At 45.0% G+C, this 12,493-nt stretch overlaps 1 protein-coding gene across 8 annotated transcripts in view; it reads left to right on the forward strand.

The window, feature by feature from the left end:
* FEZ1 (fasciculation and elongation protein zeta 1) overlaps positions 1 to 12,493 on the forward strand; it is a 53,429-nt gene that overhangs the window by 9,309 nt on the left and 31,627 nt on the right. For all 8 annotated transcript variants that reach the window (XM_077919332.1, XM_077919330.1, XM_077919331.1 and 5 more), the window contains 2 exons: positions 389 to 730; positions 10,302 to 10,401. In XM_077919332.1, the coding sequence (XP_077775458.1) occupies positions 420 to 730; positions 10,302 to 10,401 (411 nt within the window). In that variant the 5' untranslated portion in view covers positions 389 to 419. The remainder of the gene's footprint in view (positions 1 to 388; positions 731 to 10,301; positions 10,402 to 12,493) is intronic.

Here is a 12,493-nt window from a genome sequence, read left to right on the forward strand (position 1 = left end):
TAGCTCTCTTTCAAATCAGAACCAGTGAAGTTGGTGAAGGTCCTGTGTGAGTGTCTGGAGGCGGCTGGAGGATGGATGGTGGCTAACAGATTGAGGTTGAATCCTGACAAGACAGAAGTACTGTTTTGGGAAGATGGGGCAGGAAATGCCTTCTGGGTTGTCTGGGTCTTAACCCATTGTAACCCTAGTGTTTATACCAACACAGCACTAGGGAGTTGAGGTCCTCCTTCTTTGCTGCTGTTGCAGAAATGCTCCATCCTGAAAAGTTCCTCCCCTAGAGAGTAACTCATTTCTGATGCTACAATGACACATGCCTATGGCTGTAGGGCTGTTCTTGCACCGTTGAATGTCTACTGCTATTGGCTCATTAATGTCCTTTGTGTTCCAGAAGTCTCCCCTCTTCCACTAGGCTACCTAAGATGGAAGCCCCTCTGGTAAGCCTGGATGAAGAGTTCGAAGATCTGAGGCCGTGCTACATTGAAGACCGGGAAGAGAAATCTCATTATTTTTATGGCTCCTCTCCTCGGCATTTGGAAGACCCCTCCCTTTCTGAGCTTGAGAACTTCTCCTCTGAGATCATCAGCTTCAAGTCCATGGAAGATTTGGTCAATGAATTTGACGAGAAGCTCAATGTCTGCTTTCGGAATTACAATGCCAAAACTGAAAACTTGGCCCCTGTGAAAAACCAGCTCCAGATACAAGAAGAGGAGGAAAACCTGCAGGATGAGGAGTAAGTAGATTAATGGTCAGAAGTAGTAAGTAAACACAGAAGTAAATAGTGTCAGCAGTAAGCTCTTATTTAGAAAAAAAACCACAACTCTACTATTTTCCCATTCCTTCAAAGTAAACTCTAGAGGGAACCTGTTTCATTTTGATTCTGTGCAGAATCTGGAGTTGCACAACACTGATTGGCTAAGCCTCTGCACCAGTCACATAAAACCACTTCTTCCATTCTCAAGTGCTGGTTGGTTGGCCCTTGGCTATCACTCCCCGCTCTTCATAGAGCAGATTTGTAAACGTAAAAACCCAAACTTCTAAAAGAAGAGAGAAGAAAGTGCCACATCACAAGGCCAAGGAAACCTTTTTGCTCTTGAAGGCCGCAGACAGGCAGTGTTCAGGGCTAGAACCCAAAGTGGGCAAGTTGACCCTCTCTCTCTGCCACTCCCTTTTCTTTCTTTCCCTCTGCTTCCCGTGCTTTTCTTCATTTTGCTCTCTAATTTAAACCAGGTTCTTGATCTCTACCATATTGCCTTATTTATTTATTTACTGAAAGACCCTTCTTGCCTGCATTCAGGCCATGCTGCCCTTGCAAGGTACTTTGTAAGAAGTTTGGAAAACACCTAAAGACGTCATTAGAAATATTTCATTTCATTTTTAGTTTTCCCTCCCCTCCCCACCCACCCACTGCTTCAAGTCCCTTTAAATAGAAATGCAGTACAAGAAACGCAGGAAAATGCAGGGCAGAACCGCCCTCCCACTACTGATACAGCTGTGGATGGCAGGACTGTGATAGGGCAGGGCGACAGGGGCATGTGGTGTGCAGATGCCACAACAGGTGCCCCAGGTTGGCTTAGCTGATGCCTCTGTGCAGGCCTGAACTCTCTGCCTCTGCTATGTCCAAGTAAGCTTCACGATGCCAGTGTTGAGAAGGTGACTCTGTGCCATGACACCAGTCACCACTGAAAAAGACTAATTGTAACAACAAGAACATAAATATGGGCTTTAGTTGCTATTGGGCTGGGTGGGCCATTGGCCTGATGCAGCCGGGGAAAGTTGCCTGGGAACTCTGGGAACTGTAGTTCTGGAGGGGCTGGAGGAGCCAGACGTTTATTATATGAAAAAGCAGCATATATTTGAAAGATGTCAAAGGACAGTCCCGCTTTCGAAGGAGTTTGCTGTTAATGGGCTGTTTGGTCCAAGTCTGGGTGGTGAGGTTTTGAAGGTTAAAGGACCACAAGAAGGTGCTTTGAAGTTGCCTATCAAGAGTTAGCACCACAATCTTCTGCACTGTGGAGAGAGGTGTTGCATTTCCGTTGAAATTATTAGCTGCTCCTAACTTTCCATTTGCGCACATATATATTAGCAAATGGGGACGCGGGTGGCGCTGTGGGTAAAAGCCTCAGCGCCTAGGGCTTGCCGATCGAAAGGTCGGCAGTTCGAATCCCCGCGGCGGGGTGCGCTCCCGCTGCTCGGTCCCAGCGCCTGCCAACCTAGCAGTTCGAAAGCACCCCCGGGTGCAAGTAGATAAGCGGCAAGGTAAATGGCGTTCCGTGTGCTGCGCTGGCTCGCCAGATGCAGCTTTGTCACGCTGGCCACGTGACCCGGAAGTGTCTCCGGACAGCGCTGGCCCCCGGCCTCTTGAGTGAGATGGGCGCACAACCCCAGAGTCTGTCAAGACTGGCCCGTACGGGCAGGGGTACCTTTACCTTTACCTATATTAGCAAATGCAAACATATTGGTGGCCTGTTCTTATATGATGTGATTCAACCCCTTCCTATATTCCTCACATCCACAACATCAGAAGAGGTGAGCATCCCTGGAAACAGTCTGGTTCAGAAGCAGCAAACTTGAGCTAATAAGCAAGGTCATTGCATCTGAAATGGGACCATACCTGAGAGGTCCATGGGTGTTTCCCATAGCTCTTACTCAGTGGGTTTTTTTCAGCCGGAACTCACTGGAACTTAGTTCTGGCACCTCTCAGGTGGGCGCCATTGCCACTGTAAGAGAACGAGGGAGGTGAGTTTCAGCACCTCTTTTTCTTGGAACACAACACTGTTCTTACTTCAGAAAAGGGTTGTTGTTTTTATTTTTATTAGGTATTTTGTGGTTTCATATCTTGCTTTTATTCTGTGAACTGCCCTGAGACCCCCGGGGTATAGGGTGGTATATAAATTCAATAAATAATAATAGTACAGTGGTACCTCAGGTTAAGTACTTAATTCGTTCCGGAGGTCCGTTCTTAACCTGAAACTTTTCTTAACCTGAAGCACCACTTTAGCTAATGGAGCCTCCCACTGCCACCGCGCCGCCGGAGCACGATTTCTGTTCTTAATCCTGAAACAAAGTTCTTAACCTGAAGCACTATTTCTGGATTTGCTGAGTCTGTAACCTGAAGCGTATGTAACCTGAAGCGTATGTAACCCGAGGTACCACTGTAATAATAACAATAATAATAATAATAATAATAATAATAATAATAATAATAATAATACAGTGGTACCTCGGTTCTTGAATGTTTCCGTTGACAAATGTTTCAGAACCCGAATGCTGAAAACCCAGAATCGTGAATGCTTCCATTTTTTAATGCACCTCAGAAATTGAATGGCTTCTGCTGTGTATTTTTCAATTTTCTCAATTGAATTTGCAGACAGCCCTTTGGCGCCTCAGTTTTCAAACGTTTTGGAACTTGAACGGTCTTCTGGAATGGATTACGTTCAAGAACCGAGGTACCACTGTAATAAGAAAAGAGAGGGGGCTTGCTCCATGAGGACTAGTTCCATTGGTATAAAGTTCCGTGGGGAAAGATGTGTGTTTCCTCATTGATTTCTCCTGGAGTGGGAGCACTCCTATTGGACAATAAGGTGTTTTGTGTAACTGAGTTTTGGGAAAACATGAGGTTCTTCTGATATGTCTCTATACTGGTAAACAACGTGTCTATTCAGGAGAGGCAAAACACTGATGGGGTTAAGCCAAGGGTGGGTGGGGGTGGGGAGAGACTTCTGCCAGCTGCAAGGAGCCAAACAGGGAAGCAACAGATTCAACAGCTGAAAGAAAAAGCAAATGAGAATCTGGCCGTTGTAGTACAAAACAAAGAGAATTTATGCTTCCTTCCACGAAAAGGATCCTAGGTTTGCTTTGGCTGTCAAAACAGTGAAGATGCTTCCTCCGTATCAGCTGTCTGATAAATATTATGCAGATACCATTGTGATTGTGTAATAATATGAGATGCATTTAAACCAGGGACGCGGGTGGCGCTGTGGGTAAAACCACAGTGCCTAGGACTTGCCGATCGTATGGTCGGCAGTTCGAATCCCCGCGGCCCCGGGGTGAGCTCCCGTCCTTTGGTCCCAGCTCCTGCCCACCTAGCAGTTCGAAAGCACCCTAAAAAGTGCAAGTAGATAAATAGGTACCGCTTTATAGCGGGAAGGTAAACGGCGTTCCGTGTGCTGCGCTGGTGCAGGCTTGCCAGAGCAGCGATGTCACACTGGCCATGTGACCCGGAGGTGTCTGCGGACAGCACTGGCTCCCGGCCTCTAGAGTGAGATGAGCGCACAACCCTAGAGTCTGTCAAGACTGGCCCGTATGGGCAGGGGTACCTTTACCTTTAGGCAACCTAAGGCCCGGGGGCCGGATGCGGTCCAATCGCCTTCTAAATCCGGCCCGCGGATGGTTCGGGAATCAGCGTGTTTTTGCATGAGTACAATGTGTCCTTTTATTTAAAATGCATCTCTGGGTTCTTTGCGGGGCACAGGAATTCGTTCATATTTTTTTTCAAAATATAGTCCGGCCCACCACATGGTTTGAGGGACGGTGGACCGGCCCACAGCTGAAAAAGGTTGCTGACCTCTGATTTAAACGGTGTGCCAGCCCTCTGGTTTGAGGGAAGTGGTCATCTGTGCTGTGTGACCTGTCCCCCAGTTTAATAATTTGTGTGGCAAGAAGAGCACCAAGAGAAAAATCATGGAGAAGTCTATTGACGTTCAGATAATAGATATGAATTGTGAACTCAGACGCTGAGATACGATGAAGGCTGAATTATAATGCTTCTGCAGCCAAAACAGGGCAACTGGGAAACAAGAGGCACGCTAAAGGGAACCCTAAAATTTGCAGAAGGAGAAAAAAAATACCTTGAAAGGGGGAAAAAAATCAAGACAAACCAACCAGTGAGGACTTAGCATGCCCAGCGTCAGCAGAAAACTGATCATTGTGGGGAGGGAACATAGAAAAGGAGGGTCCTGTTAAGTTGTGGGTGAACATATCAGACGACACATTGATTCTTCAAACAGCTCTTGTTTATTCATAGGCCAGAACAGAACTGAACTGAAGGGTTCAGCCAGCCTGCTTATATAGAGCTCCAGAACAACGTAATTGTAACAACTTTCTGTAACTATCCAATCACTGAACGTCACTTTCGATCCCTTATTTGCATATGTGGACCTGAACTATCTACAGTATCCCCCTGGTGGCCCAGGGTGAGAACTTCAGTACATAACACCCCTCCCCACCGAGATAAGGCGTTAGTTACAATCGTAATGGTTTCCTTATATACAGCACTACACGTAATGGTTCAATTAGGCACAAAAGCATATCGGTTACATTTCACATGCTTCCATTAGACCAACAGTGTTACATGTCCAACAACATAGTCCTTTAAATAAGTTGGGCGCTTGGAAACTCTGCCAGACCGCAGGGGACCGGCACCCAGGTCCGGGGGGCCGCCCGATCCTTGCTGAGGCTGTGGCGTGACCCTAGGTGGCGTTGAAACCAAGTCCCCTGGATCCGCTGCTGTGGGTGGAACCTCCGCAAGTGGAGTTGGCAGAATGTCAGGCACGGCAGTGGTCAAAGCTGGATCTGTCCTTGAAAAGCCCACTTTCCCCCAAATTTTAAGTGCTTAAGAGCAACAAAAATAGTAGGAATTAAAGAAAATTACAGCCGCAGTCACATTTAAAGTGCTATGATACCACTTTTGAACAGCCATGGTTTCTCCCAGATAATTTGTTGGGTACTGAGGGTGTTGTTAGGAGACCCCTGTTCCCAGGATTCTTTGGGAGAAATCATGTGTTTTAAATGTGCATTGAATATGCTTAAATGTACTATGTTAATCTGCCCAGCAATTTTAGTCGGCCTCCAGGTCACCTGCTCCACTTATCGATTTAAGAAAATTTACATGCCCCAAGCAGTTTGCAAGAGATGGTAATTACTGTTATGAAAATAGTTAATTGAAAACGTTAAAACTAAAATTAACAGGAAGAGAGATTAAAACGTGTCAACATCTGTGGGCTTGGATAGGCTTGTCTAAACACAAATGTTTTAAGCAGGCACCAAAAAACAGTACAGCAAAGGTTCCTGTCTAATATCAAGTGGCAGGGAGTTCCACAGTGAGGATGTTGGCATACTAAAAGATTGATGTCTTACAACTGCGCTGGTGAAATATATTGTATTTCTATTTAAATGATAGAAATCCTTTCTAAATCTGCATATAAATTAGCACGTGTAAATTGCACGCAAATGTTTGCCTTTTGGGTGTGTGATGCGTTTCCTCCTTTTGGGCATGAAGTGTTAGTAGCCACCCAAGTTGCAGTCCCAGTATGGATGAACTACATGAGAATATATATTTTTAAACCCTGAACAGCTTGGCTCGTGGATGCTAAATATTTGGAAATTAAAAAGAGGCACGAGTATATTTTTGATGCCTGTGTGAGTGGGCACATCATGTCAAATGCATTTTCATTAGTATTATTGTTCTAGGGCTTCTTTCCCTTCAATCTTTTTGTGCCAACGCTTCCATAAAGGTGAATGTGAGCTCTGTCTCTGTAGCTCAAGCTTAGAAGACTTGGGCAGAGACTGGCTTCCTTTTACCTACAAGAAAACATCTACTAATGGTTCTGCATCTAAAGAAGAGAATTGCTTAGGCACCTAAATGTTAGAGGGGGGACTCAAGTAGGACCATATTTTTTACTACTGCTGACAGACACACCAACTCTAGGGGGCCGAAGACACCTCAGCCCCCTCAATATTTGTTTTAAGGGGACTGGGCCCCCTCAATCCTGAGGGGGCCCTGCGTATGTTGTGTGTTGTGCATCGCAGGTCCAGTGGCCAGCTCCTCCTCGCAAACGTGCACAATGTGTGTGACGTTGACTGCCGGCCCCCTCAATTTTGGTGGCAACCTGGTGCCTCTGACTGTTCTTGCTATTTGGAGAGCCCCAGTCAAGCTTTGTATGAAAGCACTGAAGACAGAGGGGAGAATGCGTGGCGGGGAGCTGACAATTGGATATCAGAGCTTTGGAAGATGCCTCAGCAGTGTAGTTGACTGGGCACAATGATCTGAAAAAAATGCTACTACTTATACCAATTCTTCTTCTCCTTCTTCTTCTTCTTCTTCTTCTTCTTCTTCTTCTTCTTCTTCTTCTTCTTCTTCTTCTTCTTCTTCTTCAAATTTATATACCACCCTATACCCAGGGGTCTCAGGGCAGTTCACAAAATAAGATCAAGATATAAAACCACAAAATACATAATAAAAATAAAAACAACAACCCAATAGCGTCCCCCCCCCACATTTTAAAGGGCATTCAGGGGTGTCCAAACTTTTTTCAAAGAGTGCCAGATTTAATGAAGTGAACATACATGAGGGCCGACCAAAGTTGTTGAGGTTTTTTTTTAGGATTGATGTCGCTGAGCTTTTTGTGGGATTTTACCCCAAGACGTATACTACCATGCGGGCCAGTTTAAATCGACCGAATTAGGCCCCCGAAACGGACTTTGGACATGTCTGGCATAGGATGTAAATCAGATCAACCAAAGGCCTGGTTAAAAAGGAACGTTTTTGCCTGGCACCTAAAGGTGTACAATGAAAACACCAGGCGAACACCATCCTGACCTCTTGAGGAGGAGGCACACGAAGGAGGGTCTCAGAAGATGATCTCAGGGTCTGGATAGGTTCATATGGGAAGAGACACAGTCCTTGAGGTATTGTGGTCCTGAGCTGTTTATATATGCCACCAAGATAGCCACTTATGCATAGAAATGACACATTTATGAGTTATCAGTGGTGAGCTCGCCACATCATCTAGACCAATGTTCTTCACCCTTGTGCTCCCAGATGTTGTTGGATTACAACTCCCCTCATCCCTAATAACTGGCTAAACTGTGTGAGGATGAGGGGAGTCATAGTCCAACAACATATGGTTGAAAAATTCAGATCTAGACAGAATAACCTAAATGATAAATTCTTGTGATCAAGTTGTATATAAGGTTGGGGTCAGCATATCGCTCCCCCTTGTGTTATATGTTATATGGGTCCTGCTGCCATGCCCATGCTCATGCTGGTCCTGCATGTTACTTTGCACATGTGTGCATGATCAAAGTAGTGGTCCTATAGAAACAAACATGGCAGCCGCTGGGCTGTTTCACTGCAAACAAGTCATGTGGCGGCAGCAGGGGTGTGAGAAGCAGAGGTGGCAAGTGCCAGGTAACAAGCAGGAAGTTCTGAACGTTGGAGAGAACGTTCTGGGCTTTGGGTACCAAGGCCCAAGCATCCGGTTTTGGACTGGTTTGCAGCAGGTGACATTCAAGTTTATCAGAAGCCTTTTCCCGCAAGCCATCTGCTTTGGGGATGCCGCCAAACAATGACACACTGAATGGTCTAGTGGTGGGAGACACCACTGGGAAACAATTCAGATAGAAGAATGATGAAAGCAAGCTTGGGCTGAGCGCTCCTAAGAGCTTTACCTGTAGCTGATTTTAACAAGGGTGCAAATTGACAGGGTTTGGGGCAGAAGGTCCAACTGCTTGACAACTTCAACTGGAGATGCCAGGGATTGAACTTGTCATTTGACAGGAAAAGCGTGCATTCATGTACTGAGTTATAGTCCCTCCCCTTGAGGGTAGAATCTTAGAGATGCTTTGCCTGCATCTCAACCTTTGATGGGCAAGTTGCTCACTTGGAGCTATCTGTGGTTCTGCAATTCCTGACCTGCCTCACTGCCTTCTTTGGGGGATCAGGCATCAAACCAAAATATGCCAAGATTTCTCTGCTTCAATTCTCATGTCTGTTAAAACAAGAATCATAGCGACTGGTCTACTGGTACTGTTACGAAAACTTACTGTTTACTCTACTCTTTTGGAATGGCAGGGTTAATCTGAATAGAGTGTTTGGAAGCAAGCATTTTAATGATTGCAACCAATTGGCTGCATCTAAAGAACTTCATTATGCTCACAGTTCTCTTAGTTGCAAAATATGGAGGTTCTGTAGCAGATCTTTGGCTGCTTCTTGTCTTGTGCTAGTGGAAGAAAGTTGTTAGATTGAGTTTCGTTTTTCCTCACACAATGCTCTTGCATGAGGTGTGAAACAGGGATGTGCAGAGTTGAATCTTGTTTGATCTAGAACCCAAAATTCTACCAGGCAGAGCCAAGTACAAAAGACATTCAGTTAGAATTAAGGAACTGGCTGCCCTTGAGGAAATGATGAGCCTATAAATTTGCTTTCATTACCAGAACTGAGCTCAGGCTTTCACACACAAGTCTACTTCTGATTACCTAAACTTTTGTCATTTCAATAGCCTAATTTAGCCATCTTGGGCACTTTGTAGGGCCTGTTTGTTGACCATTCATCAATTTTTTTGCAGGAAGGTTAGACGAGGTTAGCTATTTAAAGAGCATTCATTCTAACTTCTTTGCAGGGAGATTAGATGATGTTGCGTCAAAGCAAGTATTAGACTAGTTTTGAGTGCATTTTTCTGTCATTTTCCTTATCACAAAAAGTCCAAAATTAGGGGGGAAGTGGGTTTGTTGTGTAAAAAAAAGAAAAAAAAAGAACTTCCAGTCTGTTCCAATTGTGCAACCAAAAATAGCAGACGTCTTTGCTGATCTACTGCAAACCTCCCAGAGTCTGCCAGTAGATCCCAGTCTACCTTCTGCCCATTGCTGGGGCAAAAGGACCCTTCTGCATATGAAATATAACAACAACAACAACAACAACAACAACAACAACAATTTATTATTTATACCCCGCCCATCTGGCTGGGTTTCCCCAGTCACTCTGGGCGGCTTCCAACTGAATATTAAAAACAGTACAGCATCAGACATTAAAAACTTCCCTAAAGAGGGCTGCCTTCAGTTGTCTTTTAAAAGTAAAATAGTTGTTTATTGCCTTGACATCTGCTGGGAGGGCGTTCCACAGGGCAGGTGCCACTACCGAGAAGGCCCTCTGTCTGAAAGACACCTTTTGCTATCAGAAGGGCACCTTTTTGATTCAAACCATTGTTTCATGGACTGAATATTTTTCACGTTAAAACTGAATTAGAACCCCTCCTGTCATTTAATGTTTTTGAATTCGATCTCAGCAAAGAGAATTCAGTTCAGATCAACTACAGCACTGTGTTGACCTTGGACATCATAGGCGGTTTAGTGGTTGTTTGCGACTGGGGCCATTCAGCTGAACTGGATGTGGCGGCTTTGTGGCTCTTATTTTCCTCGTGCTCTCTTTTGAACGCTGCCCGCTGAGCCAATTGCTCCGAGGGGTGCACCCCTGTTGTCAAAGCAGCTTTCCTCCATTAACAACCTCTTGCCTTTTCTCTCTCCAGGGTTTGGGATGCTCTTACAGACAATTACATCCCATCCATCACCGAAGACTGGAGGGATCCTAACATTGAGGTGCTAAACGGCAACGTCTCCGACACTGAGGTACTTCCTTGGATTTGCGTCCTCCCGCCCCCCCCCCCCCCGTTTCCCGTCCATGAATCATAAGATGAAATAATTGTTGGCAAGCTTGGGCAAAAGTACGCTGTTGAAGCACAGCGAAATGGGAGGACAGTGGTTAAGCAGCTGCATGAATGCCTGCAAAACAAAAATTACAGCTGGCTGCCATTCCAGGAAGCAGGAGTAATCGAATATGAGAACGAAGCTCTTGTCAGGTAGCTGAACTGATCTCTCAGCAATCCTTGAATTGGGGTCACCGTCCTTTGGTAATGGAAAGGCATGTATAATGAGGGGAAACAGTGAATGAAACAGCTTGATATGTGTGTGTCAAGGGAGGCATTGTCCTCTAGGCTGTTGTTCGCTTTGAGATTGACATTGGCGATGTTTGTACCGCCTCTACCCCCTGACACGTTCGGAACAATAGCTTGCCAGCCTTCAGGACAATGGTGGCTGTGATGGCTAAAAGAATACACACATCACAGAGCAAAGGATCGTCTGGGTCCTTGTGCATCTGCAGTGTGAGCTTTTGGAGTGTTGTTGAAAGACTAGAGGGAGGAGTCTCTTGTGTTAGACGACTTGGAAGAAGTGAGGTCCTCTATCGCCTTTTCCTTCCAACAAAACCTATTGAACGGGAGAATGAGAGGGACAGGGGCTGGCTGGGGTTAGGATTTTGCCTGATGAATATGTCAGAAATAGGATTCACTATAAGGCTCTGGTCTATATAGAGCTAGAGCATTCTGAGATAAGGAACACCAATTATTGTCTTCTTAGCTTGTGATTTTTTTGGAATGAAGGACAAACCTTGAACTCTCCAGTGGATAGGAAACTCTGGAGACTGGCAGGACATCGTACGTTGGTTTGGGATGAGACTAAAGAGGAGAATTCATAGGGATGATGAAAACTGTGGAGTCTGGAAGATCCCAAGGGGGTTAGTGGATTTTGAAAGACCCTTGCATTCTTAAAGTAGAGAATGCTTGCATTCTTGAAGTATAATCTGGCGGCAATTTTCTTGGTATTGGGAGCATCTGGTAAGTCTAATAAGGATTTGGTCTGGGGGAATCAAAGAGGAAGAGACTCGTAGATATCCGCATCTTAAAAATAACAATGGCAATATCTGACAATATTTAAGTTAGGCATTTTGAAATATTGAAGGCAATATTTAGTTTTTACTATGCATCAGAGACCTTTGCCATTTCAGTGTTCGGTGTTTTCATCTCACCATTTCTGTAATTTTTGAAACCCGAGGGCTAATTGCAGCCTAGAAAAGAAGAAAACAGAAATGAAGGGAAGGAAAAACATACGGTACTTCAAACGCAGCTCTTGGAAATCCACACTCCGTATTCAAAGTCTTATATATAATTCAATGAATTTGGTGCAATCCCCCCCCCCCCCGTTGCAGTTAAATTAGGCCTGCAGCATTCAAAAGGCAGCTCACAGCATTGGGAACATTTTCCAGCTCTCTTTTTGGCGCATCTGTAGGAGTTTTCAAAGAACACTTCATCCCATGTGCTCAGTGAATACAGAGGATGAAGGGGGGGTGAGGACATCTTCACTATTATTGTGTCTAACATGTTTGCATGCCACTCCCCCAGCAGCCACAAATTTGGCATTAGTGTGAGGAGGTTCTGCCTGCTCACTTTCATCCAGCTTTCCCACGTGACTGGGATCCCTGATTGGCAAGCATTGCTGCTCATATGCAGAAGCTCCATGGGTGCACGTTATTTATTGAACAGCATTTATGTGCTGTGCGATTGTTGTAAAATCTCTTGGTGGTTTACAGGAAATAGTCATTTAATGATAATTAAAAATCAACGTGAAAAAGAAAAGAAGACTGAAACACACCAAGATCTACATGTCAGGGATAGGCTTGCCAAAACAAAATTAATTTAAGAAGGCACCGGAAAGAATACAGTGGTACCTCAGTTTAAGAACTTAATTCGTTCTGGAGGTCGGTTCTTAACCTGAAACTGTTCTTAACCTGAGGTACCACTTTAGCTAATGGGGCCTCCCGTTGCCGCCGCATAATTTCTGTTCTCATCCTGAAGCAAAGTTCTTAACCCGAGGTACTATTTCTGGG

This window comes from Podarcis muralis, chromosome 15 (assembly GCF_964188315.1).
Source record: "Podarcis muralis chromosome 15, rPodMur119.hap1.1, whole genome shotgun sequence".
Taxonomy (NCBI): Eukaryota; Metazoa; Chordata; class Lepidosauria; order Squamata; family Lacertidae; genus Podarcis; species Podarcis muralis.